General features: G+C 43.2%; 1 protein-coding gene across 3 annotated transcripts in view; it reads right to left on the reverse strand.

Moving 5' to 3' along the window:
* Positions 1-27,067, reverse strand: part of MAP3K10 (mitogen-activated protein kinase kinase kinase 10) — a 107,886-nt gene that overhangs the window by 13,404 nt on the left and 67,415 nt on the right. For all 3 annotated transcript variants that reach the window (XM_077482664.1, XM_077482653.1, XM_077482672.1), the window contains 3 exons: positions 18,583-18,705; positions 15,350-15,488; positions 6,090-6,202 (listed from right to left, as the gene is read on the reverse strand). In XM_077482664.1, coding sequence (XP_077338790.1) covers positions 6,090-6,202; positions 15,350-15,488; positions 18,583-18,705 — 375 coding nt within the window. The remainder of the gene's footprint in view (positions 1-6,089; positions 6,203-15,349; positions 15,489-18,582; positions 18,706-27,067) is intronic.

Genomic DNA, 27,067 nt, shown 5'->3' on the forward strand with positions numbered 1-27,067 from the left:
GGAGAGCGGGAAGAGTCACTTTCATTACTTAGTAAGTAAGTATCTGGCAAGCATATCATGTAGGGTATTCTGAACAACAGGTCAAATCGCATGACAAGTCGCACCCTATTGTCGGCAATGGCACTGTTCAAATTGGTGTGACGCCACAATGATTTGGAAAAGTAGTTCCTACACTACATTTGGCTATTTCAGGTGCTACTTGAAGCCACACAGATTTCTTCCAAGTCACACCTGAAGTCGCACTGAAATGCGGCTTTGAAATTGTGCAATTTCAGAAGAAGTCACACAATTCCAAAGCCGCATTCAGTGAGAACGAGGGCTAAATGTTGTATGCAAGCATTTCCATAAAGGCAAACCAGCATAATCCTGTGACACCTCATATAAAAAGCATAATAAACCAGAATCTTGCATCAAAGCCCAACTCCGGGAATATTAAAAATGATTCCTTAGGCCCCTATCATGCCAGTGGACCCATCAGGTCCACCTATCAGTTTTTAGACAGACCCAATCGGACCACCCATTGTACCCATTGTCTGCTGACACCCTCCGGTATCCGGTCCGATAAAAAAAATCTGTCCAGCGGATCGGATCGGATGACAGCCGCAGGAAAAACGGACTGGCAGGTGGATACGCTTGATTAAAAGTGGGCTTACAGTGGGGCTGCACCCACACTGCAAATGTTGATTGCTCATTTAGGCCTAGGAGACATAGAAAAGAAGATCTACTAACCCGATCCTCCATGTTACTAGACTAGTCTTCATATCATCTTCTCCCCTATGCTTCAGCAGTCTTAGGTTCTGACATCAAAAACAATGCAGGGTTCGTATGGGGAAGTGCCATCGGTCAGGGGAGCAGGGAATTAGGTAAGTAAAAATGCTTCTCTACTCCCCTAGACTAATTTAGCAGTAAACACTGGCAGTGCAGGTTCAGCCCACTTCAAGGGAGGATTTTAAAATTTCCCACAGTTGAGCTATAAGGTGATAGTAGAAATTACTAGAAGAGAAACATGTCAAATAGGCTTCAAATGGTTATTTAATTTAACATTTCCCACTGTTATCTACTAAATGAATGCAATACAATGCAGCCAAGCATGCAGAAAACACTAATAAGCGGTTAGCTGTGTATTCTGAACCGAAGCTGACCCTGCGAAGTGTAAAACCCCAGACTGCAGGAACAGGAACTGAAACAATGGATCATCAGCACTTCGGTAGGCCACTTTATTGAAGAAGGAACAATATGCAAAACATAAAATTTGGAACTCAAGTTTAAATATTTGTATACACTGACTTATTGTAACTGTAATATACCTGTATGCTCTCCTGAAAGTTGATACCACCAAATAGTAAACATGAAAAACAGCAGTCTCCGGGCATGCACTTTAAAGTGTCACTAAACCCACATACAAAAAAAAAACAAAAATCTATCAATAAATTGTGTATTACATGCTGTTCATACTGCAAAAAAAAAAAAAAAAACTTGAGATAAACCTACAGTAAACACCGCGCTAAAATGGTGTTATAAAATATAAATATATATATATATATATATATATATATATATATATATATATACACTTCCGGTTTTCTCAGTCCAATCGGTGGAACACACGCCGATCGTGGAAACGGCATGGCCAGTTCACAACATACCCGGTCTGACATGCCTATTCCGTTCAGTGCCGAGGCAAGGCACTTTTTAATGTAAGAGGCCACTTGGCTGTTTTATTTTGTATGTTATAGTATTTTTAACCACTTCAATACCAGGCACTTAAACACCTTCCTGCCCAGACCAATTTTGAGCTTTCAGCGCTGTCGCACTTTGAATGACAATTGCGCGTTCATGCTACACTGTACCCAAATGAAATTTTTAGCATTTTTTTCCCACAAATAGAGCTTTCTTTTGGTGGTATTTGATCACCTCTGCGGTTTTGATTTTTTGCTAAACAAATAAAAAAATACCGAAAATTTAGAAAAAAAAAATGTTTTTTTTTGTTTCAGTTTCAAAACTTTGCAAATAAGTAAGTTTTCTCCTTCACTGATGGGCACTGATGGGGTTACACTGATGGGCAATGATAAGGCGGCACTGATGGGCACCGATGAGGTGGCACCAATGAAGTGGCACTGATGAGGTGGCATTGATGGACACCGATATGTGGCACTGATGGGCGGCACTGATGGGCAACACGGATGGGCACTGATAGGTGGCACAAATTGGCACTGATAGCTGGCACGGATTGGCATGGATGGGCATGGAATGGTGGCACAGGTAGGCATGGGTTAGTCAGCACAGGTGGGCATGGGTAGGCGGCACAGGTGGGCATGGGTAGGCGGCACAGGTGGGCATGGATGGGCACTGATAGGTGGCATGGATGGGCACTGATAGGCAGCACAGATGGGAACTGATAGGCGGCATTGTATTCTAATATATTGTACTAATGGATGCCAATCAGTGCCAATCAATAATGCATGCCAATCAGTGATGCTCATTGTGGGCACTGATTGGCATCCATTGTGGCACTGACTGGAATCCCTGGTGGTCTAGGGTGGCATACCTTGTCCTGGGCATCCCTGGTGGTCTGGTGGCGTCCCTGGTGGTCCAGTGTGGGCATCCTCGGGGGGGGCTGTGCTGATAATCGATCAGCACAGACCCCCCTGTCAGAGGAGCAGCCGATCGGCTCTCCTCTACTCGCGTCTGACAGACGAAAGTGAGGAAAAGCCGATCACCGGCTTTTCCTATTTACACTGTGATCAGCCGTGATTGGACACGGCTGATCACGTGGTAAAGAGTCTCCGTCGGAGACTCTTTACCGAGATCGTAGTTGACGGGTGTCAGACTGATCGCCCGGGGGCGCGCAGCGGCTCATAATCCTGATCACGTCATATGACGTCCGGTCAGGATTATGCAACCACTTTGCCACCGTCTATTTGTTATTGGGTGGGCGGCAAGTGGTTAATAAAACTATATCACGCTATGGCCCTACTCTCTCTGTATTTTTGCCTGAGCTTTTATGGATGGAACCAACATTTCCTGGCATATTATAAACAGAGATTTTCCATCAAAGGCGGCAGTCCCTTAACCTTCCAAAGCTGCACCTGACCTGTTTTTTTAATTAAAGGGGTCATGGTGAGTCGGTGAGTAGGTTACCTACTATTATGCATCTATTGTCTTCATATGCAAGTGGTGACGGTTTAACAAATCTACTCTCTTCAGTGCAATTTTTCTTCAATTATATGGACTTTTTTGAGATTTATGTCATTTATTGTTTTATGTATAAGCAAGCAATTTTTGTTTATAACTGTACAAATAGTATGGTTTGCCGATAATAGCACTAGAGCACTTTATGATCACCAATTAGATTGGTATAGCGCCCCTGTATTATATACCACTCACAAAAATAAATAAATAATAATAACTTGGTTGATCCTGCTGCTCTCTATCTCCATGGGGTACATGTCCCCAGTGCAGCTAGGGATTTTGCAGCTGTAGCGGCAACACTGCACATGCTCAGTTTTTAGTGAGTGTCTTGGGTCCTTTTGGTAAAACAAAAGTCTGATCCTCGGATCTCCACAGATCTTGACAACTAAACCTTGACTGCCCTGACAACATCCAAGGAATGCAGTCATCTCTCTTCCACCGAATGAGGCTGAGAGAAAAAAGTGCCTTGTCCTGATTTAAATGAAAGGCCATCACCACTTTTGGCAAAAAGCATGGAACAGGCCATAACACGACCCTGTCATGGTGAAGGATCCAGTATAGCTCCCTGCACAAAACGGCTGCCAACTCCGAAACCCTTCTAGCCGAGGTGATAGCCATCAGGAAGGCTAGCTTGCATGACAGCAAGTCTAATGGAATTTCCTTGAAAGGCTCAAATGGTTGTTTTTGTAACACAGACAGCACCAGGTTCAAGTCCCAAGGACACGTAGGTGACATCATGGGGGGAAGCAAACGAGTTGCCCCCTGCATAAAGGTTCGGACCGGCGAATGGGAGGCTAGAGGCCTTTGGAAGAATACTGACAGGGCCGAAATCTGACCTCTGACTTCCACAGCTGACTGTAGAAAAGAGAGAATCCTCCCAATCACGTATTTCCGAGGATGTCATTTTCTGGCTTCACACCAAGCAATACAAGTGTTCCAGACCTTATGATAGATCTTCCTAGTGACAGCTTTTCTAGCATTCACTAGGGTAGACACCACTGGTCCCGAGATGCCATGGTCCTTCAACAGCCTGGCTTCAATAGCCATGCCGTCAAATTTAGAGACTATAAATTGGAGTGGACTATAGGACCTTCAGACAGTAGAGCGGGGCGACGTGAAGGCGTCCAGGGCCCGTCTATTGTCAGTCTAACAATCTCTGGCAACCAGGGCCTTCTGGGCCAGGCAGGTGCCACCAGAATGACTGGAACTCTCCTCTCTCTGAATCCTGTGAAACAGATGTGGAAGGAGAGGGATCAGGGGGAAAGCATAAACCAGGGAGTACGGGCCTGTTCACACGGGTCCGCTGCGGTCAGCATTCCAAAAGGGTCCTGTGCATGTTTGGATGTCCAGTTCAGGAGCGAATTCAGGCTAAAATTTAGATTTGCACCTGAACCGGTGAACAGGAACGCACCGGACCCCATGCTGGGAACTGCGGCTGCACATATGTGAACCCGCCCTAAATCAACACAGTCAGTTCAGTTCATGTGGCCATTGTGGAGGGATCCATCCCAGCTGGGAGAACACACAGTGATTATTGTTAGTGGCTACAGCCGCTGGCAATAATCGCATGAAAAATGTGAAGGGCTGGTTGTACCCAAGTTGATCGATCAATCAACTTGGGTACAATCAGCCTGCTCATACATGGTTTGAATCCCTGCTGAAATGGCAAGGATTCAAACCATCTATGGCCAACTTAAAGAGGAAAAAAAAACATAGAATAGATTCAAATAAAAGCTCATGTACTTTTCTTGAGTGCAGGCCGTAGACTGAGCGTACATGTATACAAGTGTGGATGGGGACAATTAGAACAAACGGGATTCCGCATGTTGTCAAGTCAAGCTCATAATGGGGCATCCAGACTGCACCATCCAGGACATTTGTAACTGTAGACATACTGCTAAGGCAAACAGGCTCCTTCCCAGCTCCAGGGTGCCATCCCGACTCCTGGCTGGTGCTTGGTTGACTGTATGATGCCCAGGCATCGGCTAAAATTAAACATGTATGCAGACTTTTCTACAAATTCATAAAAAACAAAACAAACAAAAAACAAGAGACCACAAATGTGCAACTGCATGGCGGATCTTATTAATGGTTGCTCTTGCTCCTCAAGTTGATCATATTCCTGTAGATTGCTCCATCCACCATATACAGCGGAGATGGACATATCTCCCGCTGCTCCTATTGTATTCTGATAGCCAGCATCAGCAGCTGTCAGAATACCTGAGTGGATGCAGCCACTGTTCAGCTGTAAAGTTTCCATCCAGCTCCTTCAATTATTCAATTGTATGATGTCAGGCGGGAGGGTGGTGAGAGGGCTACACACTGATTGGAATTTCAACTGGTTCATTAGGAACAGGAAGAAATTTGCTCAGTGTATGGCCAGCTTTAGACATGATTAGATGCAAAACGAAATCTGACCACTAGAGGGGGCATTTATTACAGAAACTGCAAGCTATTGGATTAGTCTGACTGTAGGACAAATTCGCACCTGATTGGTGCAATGTTTTATTATTATTACAGGTGCTTATATAGCGCAGTCAATTTACACAGCACTTTAAATATATATTATACATTCAAATCGGTCCCTGCTCACAAGGAGCTTACATTCTAAGGTCCCCAACTCACATTCATACATACACATACTAGAGCCAATTTAGACAGGAGTTAATTAACCCATGAGCATGTCTTTGGAGTGTGGGAGGAAACTGGAGGACCCGGAGGAAACCCACGCAGGCACAGGGAAAAGATGAAATGCAGGTAATGGTGGATGGGATTTAAACCAACAACCCTAGTGCTGCCTGCGAAAGTGCTAACCACTTATCCACTGTGCTACCCATGTTTTACATAAAGTCATTTTCTAAATCTGCTTAAAGGATACAAGTCCTTCTAAATCTTACCCATTTCTGTCAGACTTGCAAAACCCACGCTAATAGGTGCGTGCTTAGGTGACTTTCCGAGGTTGGGGGCACTGTTAGACCACTGCTTGCTGCCTTCTCCAAGTGCCTTCAGCCTGTGAGGAGGACAAAGAATTTTTTAGTACGCAGGATGGAAACAGGTGACGATATCAGAAGGACACATAATTCTGCCAGTTGCCTACTCATAGGAAGACCCCTCCAGCATAGGGTCTAAGGCCCCATTCACACCTGAACGTAGCGTTTTCAGGCAAAAAGTCGCATGATTTTGTACAGGTCAAAAGGTCACCAATGTAAAAAGCAGAAAAACACCCAAATCTCTCTGTTTGAGCTTCAGGCGTTTTGGAGCTTCAGGCGTTTTGGAGTGGAGATGTGAACCATCTCCATAGAGAATAACTATATTTTTTCTCCTCTAGCATTTTGTAGCTTCAGGCTTCAAGCTACAAAACGCTCAGGTCTGAATGGGGCCTTATGGTAAACAGTGGGGAGGGTCTAGGGGGTCGTTAGTTCCCTAAATCTTCCATCTTTATTTCTAAATACATGGCCGTATCACCACAGCTATTGTGTAAATCCCCACTTCACATTTGTTACAACCATGCCCATTGGATAGTGACTGGCATAAAAAAAAAAAAAAAGACGCTAAGAAATCCCAGTTACCAGCACTCCATTCACCTGCACAATTCATTATAAACCTACAGAATGATTACAGTACTGTAAAGACAGATAAAGGACCACCCATGGTGTCCTTCCTGCATTTACACTACTGTATTGGATCTATAGATTTAAATACATTGTAGGACTGCAGATATGACTGGCATGCTAGTGATATAGATTTCTATGCATCAAATGAATGGCCATTTTCCATTAAGATATATTCATTAAATTCCCATTATGTCCTAACATGGCATACTTCGGATATCTTCTGTGCTTAGATACCTGCAGGTTTTATAAATCCATTTGTCATGTGGAATGAAAAAAATAAAAACGTTTCACACACACACATTATATATATACACACACATATACACATTTTATATATATATATATATATATATATATATATATATATATATATATATATAAATGTGTGTATATGTATGTATGTGTAACTATATATATATATATATATATATATATATACTATATTATATTATATATACACATACACACACGCACGCACGCATACATACATATACACACACAGCTGGGATGAGATGCAGAGGAGTTTTTCAAACTTCAGTAGTGGGTGTTCTCTGTCAGTAAATCCCACAAACAGATGTGACCCTCCAAAAAGCTGGATATCTAAATGTATTTCTCAACATTTATGGTACATCAGAATTTACATTTAAAGGAAGAGCGTTTTGCGTGTCCCACTCTTCAATACATAAACCATGAACGTGATGAAGGGTAGGGAATGCCATATCAGTCTTCCTCTGTATGTACATTCTTATGTAGATTTGATCCTTTATTTTCACTGTAATCCATCATCTTTACCCTTAGCGTCTTTGGTAAGGCAGTGGTCGTCTTGGAGGTGTGTGTTTGGGTCGATATCATGTAGGCTCTCTTGTGCATCATCTTTAGAAGAGGCTTCATTCTGAGACGACAGCCATGCAGACCAATTTGATGCAGTGTGAGGTGTATGGTCTGAGCACTGATAGGCTGACACCCCCCACCCCTTCAACCTCTGCAGCAATGCTGGCAGCACTCATATCTATTTCCCAAAGACAACCTCTGTATATGACGCTGAGCACATGCACTCAACTACTTTGGTCGACCATTGCGAGGCCTGTCCTGAGTGGAACCTGTCCTGTTAAACTGCTTGTATGGGCTTGACCACCGTGCTGCAGCTCAGTTTCAGGGTCTTGGCAAATTTCTTATAGCCTAGGCCATCTTTATGTAGAGCAACAATTCAGAGAGTTCTTTTCCATGAGGTGCCATGTTGAACTTCCAGTGACCAGTATGAGAGAGTAAGAATGATAACACCAAATTTAACACACCTTCTCCCCATTCACACCTGATACCTTGTAACACTAACGAGTCACATGACACTGGGGAGGGAAAATGGCTAATTGGGCCTAATTTGGACATTTCCCCTAAGGGGTGTACTCACTTTTGTTGCCAGCGGTTTAGACATAATGGCTATGTGTGGAGTTATTTTGAGGGGACAGCAAATTTACACTGTTATACAAGCTGTACACTCACTAATTTACATTGTAGCAAAGTGTAATTTCTTCAGTGTTTTCACATGAAAAGGTATAATAAAATATTTATAAAAATGTGAGGGGTGTACACACTTTTGTGAGATACTGCGTGTGTGTGTGTGTATGTATATGTATATGTATATGTATAGAGAGAGATAGAGATAGAGCACCCTGGTGTTTAGGCAGGGTTGTTATTAAAATTTACCTGCCAGTTATAGCTACCTTGGCTAATTGTTGAGGATCAATTGATTTCACTCTAAGTATGTAATTGCTGCAATTCTCTCTTTTGCCGCTAGGTGGCTGTGTACCTGGAGGCATTAGATATGGGAAGGGCAAAGCAAGGTCATATTATGGGTATATGGGGCAGGAGTTTTCTTAAATCCCTTGGCCTGCTGGTAGAACCTATATATTTGGGTGGAGTCAGGTGATCAAGGTTCTGTACCACCTGGACGGCTGACTGGGTAGATGTGTGTTGTATTGCATGGGCTGCTAGGCTGGAGTTTGGGCCCATCCCGGGCACATCTGGCTGCTAGGCTGTCCGAGGGCCTATCCAGAAGCAAGAAAGAAGCGCAGGGTTGGGACTGCAGCTTGCAGTCCAACCAGAAGTAACAGTTCTGCTGGCCAGTGAACCTGTTGTGGTCGAAGGTAGAGGGGAAGCTGTCGCCACTAAGTGACCAACCACCTTATTACCAGGAACCACAGTGAGTAGCTGAAGAAAGTACCGGAGCAGTATTCTCACCACCCGATGATGGTAAATAATCGGGAAACTTCAGAGAGTATCAAGTCAGGGACCCAGCCAGTGGAGGTGACGCTTGCAGAGCAGCCTTGTGTGTCAAGACAGGGACTGAGCAGGGCAGTGAGGTGAAGCTTGAGAGCTCTCTTGGGTGCCAAACTAGGGACCCAGCAGAGTGGTGGGGGTGACACTTGAGGAAGATACTACTGTGAAGATCGAAACAGCTCAAGGGATTCAGTGGCAGTGAATCATCTAGTCTAGTGAGAGACTGGGAGCTCAGTGGGCTGAAGAACTACAAGAAGTGATTGTAGTGGAAGTGAAGGAACTGTTGCACTTTGTGTTAGGAACTGTTAGAGACTGTTGCCATAGGAGACAGCATTTCTTCAAATGCAGATGTGGTGCCTTGCTGGATGCCTTTTCCTGCATGGCTGTCCTCCTGTTGAAGTCTCGGAATCCGCCAATTAACCTTGCAAATACCTAAGAGTGTCCTGGCCCTAACGCTCTTTCCCAAAATTCTGTTGAGAGAAATAAAATCTCTTTTGCATTGAAGAAATGTCTGGCGCCCCTTGAATCTACCTTGTACTACATACACTTTGCCATGCAACCCACCATATACAGAAAGATGTCAGCTATCGCTGGCCCTGGAGGTTCTCAATAGACCGAAGGAGGCCTGGGACCTTGATATATATCTATATATAGACATACCTATATCTATAGATATATATGTTGCGCCAGCTCCTGAAGAGCATGCGCTATGTTTTTGAAATGTAAGGTTAAACCTGAACTGCAGTTTGGTTTGGGTATAATTATTCCAAATTTTGACCTCAGCATCCATCTGACTGGACTATAGAGTGTTCAGCCTGACCACCGGGGGCACTGTCTCTTCTGGCACGCATGGAACCACAGTCTGGTTGGGTGCTTTAAGGTTACTTTCTCTCAGAGCTCGCCCAGTGGGAGTGTCAATCTTGGTGTGCTTTCTGGGAGGGGGTACTTAAGATGCAGATGTCACGTGGTTTGGGGTTCCGGTCCAGAAAGTATGTTCTGACTCAATGGTCCTGGTCCTCCTGACCAGCCCCCAGGAAGGCTATGGCCTGGGGTGCGGATCCACCCAACTTTATGTCTCGGGCTGGCTAGCCCGAGGCAGGGAAACTAAAAGGAAGGATTCCGAGGTGGTCCGGTGCCATCTCCGGTCATGGAGAGGCCCAGCAATTTCGTAGCTATCCACGGGAGGACTCTTCAGAAGAAGGCCACGTACGGGTTGGCTTCTTAGCAAGAGCCTGGTGAGGCGGAGGGACCTAAGTGAATCCAATCTCGTGGGTATCGCCAAACCGGCTGAAAGATCCAAATATTACACAAGTGTTCCACAAGTCCTAGTTTCCTACATGTTCTACAACAACGTCTGTGGCAGAGACTTGTTCCTGATTTACGCACCTTGTTGGCTGTTAGGCCTTGTGAGAGAGGGACCATTCAACTTGAGTGAACATCCAGTTGTGAATGGCTATTCTCTGGATTTAGTCAAAGTAAGGGAGTTCTTCATTATTGACTTTGACACTAAGCCCTTGTACACACGGTCGGAGAATCCGTCGGAATGTGTCCTATCAGACCGTGTCGTCGTATAATCCGACTGTGTGGTATGCATCGGACTGATTCCGTCGGAATATCCGTCAGACCCAATTTTCCAACATGTTGGAAATATTTCCCGACCAACTGGTTCGATCAGACATACTCCGATCATGTGTAGCGAATTTTGATCAGACCAAGTGCCACGCATGCTCAGATCAAATTCCTACATCAAAGCTATTGGCTACTAGCCTGAATGTAGTCCCATCATAACGAAATTACGTCATCACGTTCTGAAAGATCGGATTTTTCGACAACTTAGTACGACCGTGTGTATGCAACAGTTTCGGACAAGATCCGACGGATTTGGTTGTCGAAATCTCCGACCGTGTGTACAGGGGCTAAGAGTACCTGAACTTGCTTCCTAACCCTCTGATCCTATTTTAAGAGACTGTTCGTTAAATATGTTTTTGCAAATAAAAATCCCTTTATGCGGATCTATAAAGTTACTGGGCCATCTACCATGGGACACCCATAGACGTAAATCGAGGAGAAGAAGGTAAGGGTAAGCCCAATCAAACCAGCAGCTCCTTCGGGGGTTAGTGCTACATATCTCTCTCTCTCTCTAATTATATATATATATATATATATATATATATATATATATATATATTTATATTTGTAGTCAGAGTCTTCACCTGGAAATGCGGAAATGCGATAACCCTAACAACCAAGACCTGAGGTGTGGTGCCTTGGCCTAGCTGATCAGTATGCCTGAAAGAGGGCATACCCTGAAAGAATGTGAATACAATTTAAATTAAATTAAATAATGAAAGTATGGGGGGAACGGGTGGGTGGAGGAGGAGGAGGGATATATAGCCCTCAGACTCCTCCTACAAATTCAGGCTGGTCTCCGGCCAGCCTTCTAACACACACACAGTAATATTCTAAATAGTGGGCAGATACAGGAAGACTGGATAATGATGAAGGGAAACGTAATTTTAAAAAAATGAATAAAAAAAAGAAAATATTATTTCACTAGTAGAACATATGAAAGATATGTAAGAGAATTTGCATTATATTGTGTAAAGGTATTATCTAAACAAAAAACACTATATAGAAGATTTACATTAAGGCTTCCATTTATTTTATTAGTACAAGTATAAATCATCAAATGTATTTTTTTTTTAAACTCGTCATGAAGTCCATTCTCTCTTGCGGCCATCTACAGAGAATATATATATATATAGTTACCTCCCAGTATGTTCTTGGAGAATGCAAAACAAGTAAAAGTCATAATTACTATTCCACCAAACCACAGCTGCAGGTTTGTGAAAAGAGGAAAAATTCCCCCCACCTCCCACTGCTTCCTGCGTGTCCTAAAAGGGCTCAATTTTCTCCGCGTGAAGTGATAGCGGATTGGACGGGGGCCACACACACCCCCACACCAGACAACACTGGGTTTAAAAACGGGAGCCAGTAATTGGAGGGATGCTCCAGTGTGTGAAGGCAGATGCAGCAGACATTTTTCTGTTCGCTGTCGTAGCATCCCAGGGACCTTTCTAGGCCATGTTCTGAGCAACAAAGACCAAAACTGGTTGATACGTCTGATAAAATCATTTTCTAGGTGAAAATAGTATTTTTAGGACAAATCTGCAAATGGTTTTATTGTGAGCTGCTTTTGATGAGCTACAGAAACCTCCAAATGGAATTATTTAACCCTTTAACTCCAGGTTCGGACAGATTTAACCCTCCTGCCGTACAGCCCCCCCCCCCCCCCCCCCCCCCAGCTGGTTACCTTGTACTGCTATCTCTATCTCTTGTATCATGCCAACAAAATCACACATTATAGCTAAACTATGCATGCTGGCGCTGGGGGCAGAGGGGCTGAAGAAGACATATTACTGACTGTACTACAGGTATACACTATTTCAACAACAAAGAAAACATAACAAGCTGGGTGGCAGAATGGAACCTTCACATACCGTTCACACCGGTGAGACTTGTCATACAATTCGACAGGTCAAATCGAGTCACACCCTATTGTTGGCAATGGAACCGTTCAAAATGGTGCCGCACCGATTTGAAATAGAAGCTCCTGCACTATTTTTGGCAATTTCCGGTGCAACTTACATAGATATCTGTGCATGAGGTCGCACAGATGTCAGCCAAGTCCCTGCTGAAGTGGTACTGAAATGCGGCTTTAAAATCGTGCGATTTCAAGTGAAGTCGCACGATTTCAAAGCCGCATTCAGTGTGAACGGGGACGCAGGGCTCTTCCGAGCTCCAATCCTGTATGCAATTCTGGGTGCATAGAAACAAATGAAATGCGACAATGCCCAAACTGGTAAGAATGTCAGAACCAATGCATAGTAAAATTCAGCCTTTTACTGTGCAGATAGAGTGAACCAACTTGCCAGTTTTGCCCCAGGCACCAAGCAGTGCGGTGAGGAAAAATGCATACAGTATGCAATTATCTGCAACGGACCAAAGTTCGGCATAACGTATATTTATATACACCGCAGCTCGCTAATTTTTGACAATAAAGTTTGAAGAAAAAAAAAAGTACACAAAGGCGATGCACTTAAACACACACTGCTTCTTCCCAGACCTTCAAATGATGGGTCCTCAAAGGCTGGTTCACACTATCGGCATGGTAAAATGTTCCATTTCCCTGTGCAGATACTGTAGTCTTGGCTGCCAGGTTGCCAGGCTGTGCGTTGTGACATTTCATTTATTACCATTCACCCAAAATGGCACACAGGAATGGAGGTGCGGATGAGCCGCGGTGCAAGATAGAAAAATGCAGACATGTTGCAGATTTTCACACCACGGCTCACCCAAAGGTGGCATTTAGAGCAGAACTTTACTCTCCCAACCAAAATGAACATTTTTGTAATCCTTATGCGGCTAGCAATAGTAATTAGACAGGAAGATTTATTATATTTACTTTCTTTAATTTTATTACAACTCTTCAGTTGCTTCCTGGTTTCTGGCCTAGGCCAAAATGCTATCATACATTTCTTAGCTAAGAACACCACCCTGCCTGCCTGAGTTAAGGGCAGATGGATTCCAGGAAGTAATTGATACATCATCTGCCCTTACTCAAGATGGCTATGGCTAGAGATGTTAGGGTTTTTTTTTAAGGGATTTCTCAATAAAGCATGAAGACATGGATGGATGGGGGAGTTTGCTTTGAATATTAAAAATGAATTAAAAAGCATTTTTGTTTGTGGTGCTCAGATGCAGTATAGTGCTGCTTTAAGGGCTAGTTCACACCACATGCTTTCCAGTGCTTTTTTTCTGCATTCAAAATGCATAGACAGTAGGTTACAAAGTTTTCAGTGGCATAATTCACATCAGTGCTTGCAGTTTCAGTGCGTTCTGGTTCCAGAAAAGTAGAACATGCTGCATTTTTCCTGCACAGAACTGTACTGGAATGCAATAAAATGCATCAAAAACATAAAGTACAGTAGAAAAAAAATAGGAAAATGACAAAAAAAAGGAGAAAAAAAAGCATCTAGAATGCATCAAAAACACACCAGAATGCATAAAAAAAAGCGTCAAGAGCGTGCATGCAGAAACGCATCTGGAACGAATCTGGGGAAAGTTGTTGTGGTATGAACTAGCCCTAAGTGTGAACAAGGCACATAGAAAAAAATGCTGCTTTCTAGAGTAGAAAATCACAATCTCTGCACAAGCATGAATGAGTACTATGGGTTACTTTACACTGTGTGCAGAGACATTCTACACTAGTAAACATATAGTAAGTTGAAAAAAGAGACAAGTCTATCTGGTTCAACCAAAAAATAAACAATACAACCAGAAAAAAAAAAAAATACAGCGCAGGTCTCTGTAAGGGCACGCAGACAAAATCTGCTTTCTATGTGCCCCAAGCACCTCTGCAGGGCTGTGATTTTTTTTCACACCTCAACATAAATAAATGCATGTAAAATGCACATAAACCCAAACCAGAAATGGGAAAAGGAGACAAAGGGCATATGGTAAAAAACGTATGAAAAAAATCTGTGTGTGTGTTTTTTTTTTTATGAGTTTTTATGCACGTATAATGTGAATAAGCCCTTAGCAAGGGTGCCAGAATAATTTACTTTGGGGTAACTCACCATAGTTTTAATATGGATCCATAGTCGCAGCATTTCTGCATGCTTTTTTTTTTTCACACCTGCCTCCTGGGCTGGGCATTTTGAGACTAGAGGAATTTTTTATATCGACTGGAAAGGCCCGATATAGTGTAGAATTTTGGCACCCGTAGCTTTATTTTTGCATTTTTTACACATCACAAATGTAGTTTTTCAAAACAGAATCTTGTACCCCTGGGGCATCAGGGCCAGTCCTTTCCCTTTGAAGGACCACCATGTGTACACCCTGTGCATGTTTTGTGTGCTCACTGTTTATGACACTATGGAGGGAATTTACTAAAACTGGAATGTTCAAAATCTGGTGTAGCTGTGCATGGTAGCCAATCAGCTTCTAACTTTAGTTTGTTCAAGTAAGCTTTGACAAAATACCTGGAAGCTGATTGGTTTCTCTGGAGAGCGGAACCAGATTTTGGTAAATCAACCGCCGGGTGTTTAGTTTCAAGTGTGCACATTGGATTTCATAAATATTGTGAAGGATGTTCTAACATGACATCCACAAAAGTGTTGAAAATGCTTTACAGAATCGCCTCCAATATAGGTAGAGCGACCTTCTATGAATTCAGCAGTGGGTTGAACATGTTGGATGGTCACCTTTCCTCCCCGCCGACTCTCTCCTTTGGCTGTGTAGAACTGGGGCCCCATGTCCTCCCTTTCTTCTTGGTCGAAGCCACCTCCTCTTTTTTCAGCACAGAGCTCCGCCCCCAAGTCTTACTGCCATCCACAGGGGTCACTGCGATAAAACGCAAAAGAAAGCTTATTGTTTGATTCTAGAAGAAATCATACATTTATGACAACAGAAGACAAGACTAGTGCCAATATACAAAAACATATAAACCTTGAGCTTAGAATAAAATAAATAATAAAAAAAAGAGGATGGAGACAATAAAAAATTCCTTAAAGTGGATGTAAACCTTCACAAATGTGTTAGAGATTTTCTCTTCCTGTTCAGCACCAGGAGTGGATTCTTGACATACACTGTGTGACAGCTGATTGGAGGAAAGGCACACACCCTACTCCACAAAGGAAGGAAGGAATGTGCAGATCTGTGCTGTGACATGGCAAGCTCTCTGCTAATCTATGTATAGCAACCTCCCACAACATAAATTTCAGGCTGGTTTTATCTTGGCTGATTGAGAACTTGTCAGAAGTTATCATGCTGATAACAGAGCAACGAACCAGCAAAAAGACAAGGGACTTAGTGTTTTGGAGAGCTATAAGAAAACACTACAGATATATACATTTTCAGGAATCAGGTTTACATCCACTCTAAAGCCCAACTCCGGGCAAATAAAAAAAAAAAGGTATCCCTTGCAGCGGGGCTTGTTTTGTCAAGACGAGAGGAGAACCAGTTTTACTTACCTGATCCTTCTACCTGCAGGAGTTGCTTCCCCAGGATCCAGTGGTGGACTGTGCCTCTGTGTTCTGCCCAGAACAAGGCTATGGACCCTGCTCTGTACTTGATGTTAGGACTGTATCATACCTGAGGGGTGGCTTGGGAAGCTGACAACCACTGTATTAGTTGGCACTACTACAGTAATAGCTGCGATCTTCAGGGTCATGTGCCGAGCAGCTTCCCCTCTGCACACTGAGGCGCTCACCATTTACAGAACACCTGCATTTTTCTCTAATGAATACAAGTCTGCTGATGTGTACTGTAAAGAGTGTAGTGCTGAAGTGCTGTAAATTGAACTTTATAAAAAAAAAAAAAAAAAAAAAAAACAATCCAACCGCGAGTTACCGCAGTGGGTTGCGATGTAGTGTACTGCATTGCAATGCGCTACGATTAAAAAAGTAAAACACGTCCTACTTTTTTTTCCAGCATACACAACTGCAACTATTTGAAAATGGTCCCGTCTATGCATTGGGACCGATTTACTTTTGTTGAGCACACAGGGCAATCCACAGAACGAATTTTGGCTGATTCAGCAGGAATCTGTAACCATTGGTTACATTTATTTGCCATTTCCTTCTAGCATTCTCTAAAATTGTTACATTGTACCCCTTGTTACAAAAACATATATATTTTTTATGCTCTTGGTATTTTACCACTGTGCATAATAAAATAACATTTGTTCAGAGGAGAAAATAGCCTAGATGTAGGCATGTACTGGCCATCAGGACTACTGATAATTTCCCGGTGTACCGATGGCTCAGTGGGCCGGTTTCAGTGACAGCCTGTCAAAGTAATGGCTGTGCGGCTCACACTCACGCTGCTCATCTCTCACCGCTTGGCCCGCATCACTGCTGTTGTGCCCTCAATGTGACCTGGGCCTGATGTGAGGAGTGGCTCTCTGGGGATCCTGATGTAAGTGGAGGGGGAGGCTCTCTGGGGACCCTGATGTAAGGGGGAGGTTCCCTGGGGACCCTGATGTAAGGGGTGCAGGCTCTCTGAGGACCCTGATGTAAGGGGGGGGAGGAGGCTCTCTGTGGGCCCTGATGTAATGTGGGGGGGGCTCTCTGGGGACCCGGATGTAAGGGGAGGAGGCTCTCTGGGGACCCGGATGTAAGGGGAGGAGGCTCTCTGGGGACCCGGATGTAAGGGGAGGAGGCTCTCTGGGGACCCGGATGTAAGGGGAGGAGGCTCTCTGGGGACCCGGATGTAAGGGGAGGAGGCTCTCTGGGGACCCGGATGTAAGGGGAGGAGGCTCTCTGGGGACCCGGATGTAAGGGGAGGAGGCTCTCTGGGGACCCGGATGTAAGGGGAGGAGGCTCTCTGGGGACCCGGATGTAAGGGGAGGAGGCTCTCTGGGGACCCGGATGTAAGGGGAGGAGGCTCTCTGGGGACCCGGATGTAAGGGGAGGAGGCTCTCTGGGGACCCGGATGTAAGGGGAGGAGGCTCTCTGGGGACCCGGATGTAAGGGGAGGAGGCTCTCTGGGGACCCGGGTGTAAGGGGAGGAGGCTCTCTGGGGACCCGGATGTAAGGGGAGGAGGCTCTCTGGGGACCGGGATGTAAGGGGAGGAGGCTCTCTGGGGACTGGGATGTAAGGGGAGGAGGCTCTCTGGGGACTGGGATGTAAGGGGAGGAGGCTCTCTGGGGACCCCGGATGTAAGGGGGAGGCTCTCTGGGGACCCCGATGTAAGGGGGGAGGCTCTCTGGGGACCCTGATGTAAGGGGGGAGGCTCTCTGGGGACCCTGATGTAAGGGGGGAGGCTCTCTGGGGACCCTGATGTAATGTGGGGGAGGCTCTCTGGGGACCCTGTGGGGGGGCTCTCTGGGGACCCTGATGTAAGGGGGGGGCTCTCTAGGGATCCTAATGTAAGTGTGGAGGCTCTCTCTGGATTCTAATGTAAGAGGGAGGCTCTCTGGGGACCCTGATGTAAGGGGGGGCTCTCTAGGGATCCTTATGTAAGTGTGGAGGCTCTCTCTGGATCCTAATGTAAGAGGGAGGCTCTCTGGGGACCCTGATTTAAGTGGGAGGCTCTCTGGGGACCCTGCCTCAGCGCCACTGCATTGCTAAAAGGCAGCCAATGGCTGTGCAGCAATGCAGGTTTCTAAAATTCCAGCCAATGAGGTGATGATACATAGAAATGTTATGCTACTTATGTTTTTGTGTGCAATTGCGTACAGATTATATACTGTTTTTGTGCGTGTTTGCATAACTAAAGTGGGCCAGGTCTGGATGAAGTCCAGAGCCAAATTTTTGTCTCAATCCAGCCCTGCCAAAAGGACATTAATTTTTACCCCATTTTGAAGGAATATATATGCAGATTAGCTGGACAAATGGCTATACACATTTTTATGAATAGATGCCTTAGAAGCTTGCATTTAATGTATATAAATTCATTTACACCTATTTTTTCTGCATATAGTTGAAAACTCACATCGAATGGCTCGGAGTCTTGGGATAATCAGGGGGCTCCCCGGGGGGCTGTAACTGCTTGACCCCTGACCTTTGCACTTGTCTATAGTCGGTGATGCCTGTACGGTGATCTTGTGTTCAAATCCTGCAGACAGAACCAAATAGTTAAGGCAGTTTAAATAAACACAATAAACCCCCCCCCCCAAAATGCATTTCATCTGGGAAGAAAATATGAAAACACTGTACAACAAACAGCACAGCCTGAGTGCCAGACCAGTGAACATGGCGCCAACGTGGCTCGATGTGGGGCACACCCAGAATGCATTTCACCTCACCCACATATAAAAAAGTGATCAGAACTAAATATCAGTCCCAAAAATAAATACAGCAAAACATATCAAAAATGGATAAAAACACAAACCGCGGATTGTGGTGCCCTCTGAAGAGTGATATATGCTTAGATCTCTTTTCAGAGAGCATTTGACAGGCAGCAGGGAGGCGTTCTATCCACATACGCCTATCAAACTCTGCACCCGAGTTGCTCTGGCCACAAAGCTAATGGTCATGGCTGTGGCTGTGGCATGAGTACAGCCCCGCCCAGCTGTTATTTTACACTTCAGGTGACTGGCCAGGGGGGCAGTAAAACCACATCTCAGCCACCCATTTGTAACCCCCCACTTGACCGCCCAGTGCTGTGCCAATTAGTACTTTTTCAAAGCAACATAGGGCAACTAACAGAAGGGAAACTATTTTCAATTTGAACTAATCCCATAGGGGCAGACAGTTTACAAAATGTCGACACCGATCCACTGCAAAAACGCATACGCATTTTTGTCGCAATTTTACAGCGGTTTTTAAAGGACATGCGACTCAAAACCAGCACCAAAACATGTTTGAATCGTACCCGCCAGGAAGCAGTTAAAACACACCGCCAATCATAGGCAGTGAGGCATTTCCCAGCCTGCAGCCTATGATTGACAGTGTGCAGTGACCGCTTCCTGGCGGGTACGATCCGAACACACCTGAGCCCATCATTAATTGGGGAGGGGGGGGGGGGAGTGTTTTTGCAGAGTTTTCCATTGCTTTCAATGGGAAGTCTTAGGCAGGTGTGAAAAAATGCTGTAAATGAAGAATGCTTTCAGAAATAGAAGTGTTAATAAATTATTTTTATCAATTAACAAAATGGAAAGTAAATGGATAGAAGAGAAATCCAAATCGAATCACTATTTGGTGTGACCAACCTTTGCCTTCAAAACAGCATTGATTTGTTTTTTTTATCTCTTTATTAATTTTTCAATAGGAAAATATATTACAACATATACTTTCAATCTTCAACTTGCAGAGGTGATCAAATACCACCAAAAGAAAGCTCTATTTGTGGGAACAAAATTATAAAAATTCTGTTTGGGTGCAATGTTGTATGACCGCGCAATTGCCATTTAAACAGTGATGAAAGCTGAAAATTGGCTTGGGCAGGAAGGGGGTGTAAGTGCCCTGTATTGAGGTGGTTAAAGTCTGGGAAGGCCAATCCCCCTGTGCCAAAGAAGGCATCAATTCTTCTAGGTACACTTGCACTGAGTTTTTAAAGGGAAACCAGCAGGTAGGTTGTTCCAAACATCTTGGAGAACTAACCACAGCTCTTCTGTTTATGTAGGTTAAATCCTTCTGTCTATTCATGTAATCCCAGGCAGACTTCATGATGTTGAGATCAGGGCTCCGTGGGGGACAAACCATCACTTCCAGGACACCTTGTTCTTCCTTACGCTGAAGATACTTCTTAAAGTGTTACTAAACCCAGGACCCTACATTCACTACATCTGGTTTCCCACAGTAAACACAATTTGGAAATGCAATTATTTCAGTAAATATAAACTGCTAAATACATTTTCTCATCAGCAGTATATAGCAGTCTAACGACTTTAAACAGTCTCCAGTCAAGCACTGGTTAAACCTTGTAGAAGAGGTTTTCTGACCCTCTGTCTGCACATGCACTCTCCCAAGAGAAAAAAAAACTAACAATACAAACCAAACTGAGCATGTGCAGCCTGACTCCATAGACTCTGTGTGATCAGGAATATTTTAGGAGTCAGTAGAAAAAGGGGAGAATCAGAGTAGACAGGATCAAACAGCCTTTTGACACAATGCAGAGGATTAACCCCTTAGGTTCAACAGGGAGTATAACAAGCATGCTTTACTGCATATACAGACTGATTTTACTGTTGTGGGTTTAGTAACACTTTAATTACATTGGCTGAATGTTTGGGGTCATTGTCCTGCTGCAGAATAAATTTGTGACCAATCACATGCCTCTCTGATGGTATGGCATGATTGATACGTATCTGCCTGTATTTCTCAGCATTGAGGATACCCTTGATCCTAACCAAATCTTCAACTCCATTTGTAGAAGCACAGCCCCAAACTTGCAAGGAACCTCCACCATGCTTCACAGTTGCCTGCAGATGCTCATTATTGTACTGCTCTCCAGCCCTTCACCAACAAACTGCCTCCTGCTACAGCCAAATATTTCACATTTTGCCTCATCAGTCCAGAGCACCTGCTGCCATTTTTCTGTACCCAACTTCCATGTTTGCATGCATAGTTGAGTCACTTAGCCTTGTTTCCATGCCCAACGCATAGAAGAACAAGTAGTCCTGGAAGTCATGGTTTGGCCCCCACATAGTCCTGATCTCAACATCATGCAGTCTATCTGCGATTACATGAAGAGACAGAAGAGTTGGAGGCAGCCTACATCCACGGAAGATCTGTGGTTAGTTCTCCAAGATGTTTGAAACAACCTACCTGCCGCGTTCCTTCAAAAACTGTGTGCAAGTGTACCTAGAAGGCAAAGGGTGGTCACACTAAATATGGATTTGATTTGGATTTCTCTTCTGTTCATTTACATTCTATTTCACTAATTGATAAAAAATAAACTATAAACATTTCTATTTGTGTAAGCATTTTTCACACCTGCCTAAAAATTTGGAAAGTATTGTATGTCAAAAGAGGTGAAATTGATGTTAATAATTCTACGTGTGTTAATAGTTAAAAAAAAAAAAAAAAAGAAGGGTTTTCTGCATATGGTTTGTAATTACATACGTACATGGGGGCAGACATATTTTCTCATTACAAATGCAAGTTCTGCTTGCTACTTGAGCCACACAGTGGTTGTGCGTTACTGCTCCTGTGTCATTGAAAACAATGCTCTCCCTGTGCGGCTGATTTCTTATCTCGGTATTTGTTAGAAATGAGGCAGAGAAAATGAAAATTGTTTGCTCCCTCTACTGGCCAATCTATATCTCAATATTTAATTCAATAACAATATTAGAAACTAAAGAAATAAGAAAACAAATAATTTAAGGCATGTGCAAATTACATAAAATTTACTTTGCGCTAAACAACCCAATAGTAACTGAGCATATGTGATCACTATGCTGTTGTATTCAGGCAGCCGAATCACGTGGCTTTCAGAATATCTGAACCAAAACCTAGATAAATCCACCTTGTGTGCACCATAAACCTTTGCAAACCCAGATACTACAATGTAAAATTACCAGTGCCAATAATCTCTGTGCTGTACAAAGCCAGTGCAGAGAGCAGAGCTGTGGGAGGGGCCCCGCAGGCCCCACCCACTAGAGGCTGCCAGCAGAAAACGCCTGAAGGTGGCGGAGACAAGACCTGCACCCTGCACAAGGAGAGAGAGCAGCGATGAGCGGTCTTTATTACAGGAAGCTCCTACACAGAGGTCTCGCACTGGATTACTGCACAGATCTGGAAGAAATACACAAAGCACACAAAGATTCAAGGAAGGATACACGACTCTGGTTATGCTGATGTAAAATCATTTAACATTGTTTTTATTAACCACTTCAGGCCCAGAAGAATTTACCCCCTTCCTGACCAGGCCATTTTTTGGGATATACGGCACTGCGTCGCTTTAACTGACAATTGCGCGGTCGTGCGATGCTGTACCCAAACAAAATTGACGCCCTTTTTTTCTTACAAATAGAGTTTTCTTTTGGTGGTATTTGATCGCCTCTGCGGTTTTTATTTTTTGCGCTATAAACAAAAGAAGAGCGACAATGTTGAAAAAACAAACAAACCACAATATCTTTAAATTTTTGCTATAATAAATATAAAAAAATAAATAAAAATCCTCGGTTTAGGCTGATATGTATTCTTTTTTTTTTTTTTTTAACAAAAATATGTAGATCACAATTAGCGTATATTGATTGTTTGTGTAAAAGTCATAGTGTCTACAAAATAGGGGATATATTTATGGCAATTTCATAATTATTATTTTTTTTACTAGTGATGGTGGTGATTAGCGATTCATATCTGCAATATTGTGGCGGACAAATCGGAAACTTTTGATACATTTTTGGGACCAGTGAAATTTATACAGCGATCAGTGCTATAAAAATGCACTGATTACTGTATAAATGTCCCTGACAGGGAAGGGTTTAAACTAAGGGGCGATCAAGGGGTTAACTGTGTTCCCTAGATGTGTTCTAACTGTGGGGGAAATGAGACTGACTAGGGGAGGAGAAAGATCGGTGTTCATACTTGGTATGAACACATGACCTGTCTCCTCTCCTCTGAGAGAACCAGGATTTGTGTGTTTACACACAGAGATCCCAGTTCTCGCTCTGTCAAAAGCAATCATGGGTGCCCAGCGGGCACGACACTCATCGGCTCTGGTGCGTGCCTCCGGCAGCACGCGCGAGTCCCCTAGTGGTCAAAAGGCGAACCGACATACAGTTACATTGTTTCGCCCAGGGGAGCCAGCCTTCTCCAGTACAACTGCGGCAGCTGGTCGAGAAGGGGTTAAAAGAACCGACATACAGCTACGATGGCTCATGCAGGGAAGCCAACCTACAGTATAACTGCAGCAGCTGGTCCGGAAGCGGTTAAAAAAAAAACACATATTATTGATTTAAAGTGGTTGCAAACCTCAGACATGAAATTTGAACAAAGCGTATCCCTCTATAGTGTGTACTTGTGTCAATTAAGTGAACTAAGTGTCATTCCTGTCTGCTACCCTGTTGCTCTGCTATCAGCATGAGTCACTTCTGACAAGTGTTTATGACACCAAGAGAAAAAAGGTGACAGGGGAGGGAGCCTCAGCTAATTGACAGCCTCAGCTCTGTTACATAGTTACATAGTAGGTGAGGTCGAAAAAAAATTCCATGAAGTCCAACCCATGTGTGATTATATGTCAGTATTATATTGTATATCCCTGTATGTTGCGGTCGTTCAGGTGCTTATCTAATATTTTCTTGAAACTATCGTTGCTCTCCGCTGAGACCACCGCCTGTGGAAGAGAATTCCACATCCTTGCCGCTCTTACAGTAAAGAACCCTCCTGTGTGCTGTATGAAGGGGGTGTGTCTCTTCCCTCCAATCAGCGGTCAGAGCTCTCCTCACTGAAATCTGCAGTGTAAATTCAGCTCTCCATCCCCTTTTTTCTGAACACTCAGACAAGCTTCATAAATTCTGGACTTTGAATGGATGTATAGGAAAGAAGACAGCAGATAAACAAATACAACTTATGTATGAGGATTTATGTAAGTCACTTCAATGGGTATACGTAAGGGTTTACAACCACTTTAATGTCTTGTGTTCACTTCCTTGCTTTGCCGACAGTAATGGTGACAGTTTCCCAGCCCCACAGGGCAATCTCACTGGTACCGACAGGGAGATCCTACACCAAAGGTGTGAGATCTTGCAGTATTCTCGTACTTCACATGCGTGATATAAAGCACAGGACATCATACTCTTCATCTCATGAATGTGCCATACAGAATTACTCAACTCCATTGTTGAAGGGACACAGAGGCAGCCTGAAAAGCGCACAATAGCAAAGAAAAGCAGCATGGCTCTAGGTACGTGTAGATGTTAATATACATTGTATTGGATATTATAGCCATTTTTTTGGAGGGGGTGGTCCTCTTTAAAAGGAGACCCTGCTATACACCTGTGCCATCAACCTATATCAGGGATCACATTGAATGATGTTTCCATATCTTTTATTCCTCCAGATTATATAATGTAGACTGAATGACCTTCAGCACATAAGAAAAATGACAGCTGCTAAAAAATGCACAATAAATGTAAAGCAATGTGACTGATAGAACCACAAATAATGCTCAATCAATGAGCCAAGTGTACAGACGGGGGGTTGGTGGTTTGCACTAGAACATATCACTGAGCAGATAAAAGAGTGCTCAGTGCAGAAACTCATATGACTTCCATCAAATCTGAATTTCTGTAGATAAAAATATGTTGCGTGTTGCTTTCTTTGTGTGAAATCCCTGGTGTTCCTGCCTGTCCCTCTGCTTTTCCATTAAAAACTGACCACATTAGGTTTGAGAGCACAACATGGTCAGTCCTAGCTGTACTAGGAACTCAGCCAGCCCTCCAATGATCAGACTTGTCCTGACCCCCTCGCCGCCCCCATTCACTGGGAAGATCAGTGTACTGCTGTTTCTCCTCAAAGAGCTTTTATGCAGCTGAAAACAGAGGGAATTTGATCACCTATGCAAAAAAAAGGGAGAAAATCAATCAAATTTCTCTCTCTATCTATCTATCTATCTATCTATCTATCTATCTATCTATCTATCTATCTATCTATCTATCTATCTATCTATCTATCTATCTATCTATCTATCTATCTATCTATCTATCTATCTATCTATTTTTTTTTTTTTCTTTTTTTTTTTTTCTTTCTATATCTATACAAAAATGTCTTTCATTTCATTTCTATTTTAAACTGAACGGGTTTTTTTACAAGGTGATCGCTTACATATGGGAAAGAAACCACGCTTCCAAGTGAGAAATTGATTAAAATTAAAATAGAACAGCAGCAACTCAAATGTGTGACATAAGATATCTTCTCTTAGATCGTTTACATATACTTCCACCTCCAGAAGATTTACCCTCCCCCTTCATCACCAGGCCATTTTTTTGCGATAGGGCACTGCTTTACCTTAACCAACAATTGCGCGGTCATGCAACACTGTACCCGCATAAAATTGGTGTCATTTATTTTTCTCCCACAAATAGAGCTTTTTTTTGGTGGTATTTGAGCACCACTGCTTTTTTCTTTTTTTTTTTGCGCTATAAACAAAAAACAGACCAACAATTTTGTAAAAAAATAAATAAATAAAAAACTACATTTGCTACAAAACGCATCCAATAAAATAATAAAAAACAAAAAACTAATTTCTTCATAAATTTAGGCCAATATGTATTCTGCTTCATGTTTTTGATAATAAAAAATCCCAATAAGCGTATATTGATTGATTTGTGTAAAATTTATAGTGTCTACAAACTTATGGGATTTTTTTTTGTTTTTTTATTTTTACTAGTAATGGCGGCAATCAGCGACTTATAGCAGGGCTGCGATATTGCAGCAGACATTCTGACACTTTTTGGGAACCAGTGACACTAATACAATGATCAATGCTAAAAAATATGCACTGTCACTGTACACATGACACTGGCTGGGAAGGGGTTAACATCAGGGGAGGTTAAAGGGTTAACTGTGTGCCTAACCAGTGTTTTTTTGTATACTGTGTGAGGTACTTTTATTAGGGGAAGAGATGGAATTTATTCCCTGCTTTGCAGGGACACAAATTTCATCCCTTTCCTCCTATCAGAACGGTGATCTACCTTATTGGAATAGGCAGATCGCAGTTCTCTCTGACTGATGATTGGTGGGTGCCAGAGGACATCGAGTACCCTGCGCCCACTGATAGGCGTCTGCTTTGTGTAATCACAGCGCAAGCGAGCCGCCGGTGGCGAGCATGTGCGCACCCCAATCTTCTAATTCATAAAATAAATTGGTACGGTGCCTTGAAAAAGTATTCATACCCCTTGACATTTTCCACATTTTGTGATGTTACAACCAAAAACGTAAATGTATTTTATTGGGATTTTATGTGATAGATCAACACAAAGTGGCACATAAATTGTGAAGTGGAAGGAAAATAATAAATGGTTTTCATTTTTTTTTTACAAATAATATGTGAAATGTGTGGCGTACATTTGTATTCAGCTCCCTTTACTCTGATACCCCGAACTAAAATCTAGTGGAACCAATTGCCCTCAGAAGTCATCTAATTAGTAAATAGAGTCCACCTGTGTGTAATTTAACCTCAGTATAAATACAGCTGTTCTGTGAAGCCCTCGGGTTTGTTAGAGAACCTTAGTGAACAAACAACATCATGAAGGTCAAGGAACACACCAGACAGGTCAGGGATAAAGTTGTGGAGAAGTTTAGGTTATGAAAACAATATCCCAAGCTTTGAACATCTTACAGAGCACTGTTCAATCCATCATCTGAAAATGGAAAGAGTATGGCACAACTGCAAACCTACTAAGACATGGCCGTCCACCTAAACTGACAGGCCAGGCAAGGAGAACATTAATCAGAGAAGCAGCCAAGAGGCTAGGGTTGCCACCTGTCCAGGATTCACCCAGACAGTTTGGGTTTGGAAGCATGCATCC

This window comes from Lithobates pipiens, unplaced genomic scaffold, assembly GCF_037356315.1.
Source record: "Lithobates pipiens isolate NorthernLeopardFrog02 unplaced genomic scaffold, aLitPip1_a1.2 Scaffold_1, whole genome shotgun sequence".
Taxonomy (NCBI): domain Eukaryota; kingdom Metazoa; phylum Chordata; class Amphibia; order Anura; family Ranidae; genus Lithobates; species Lithobates pipiens.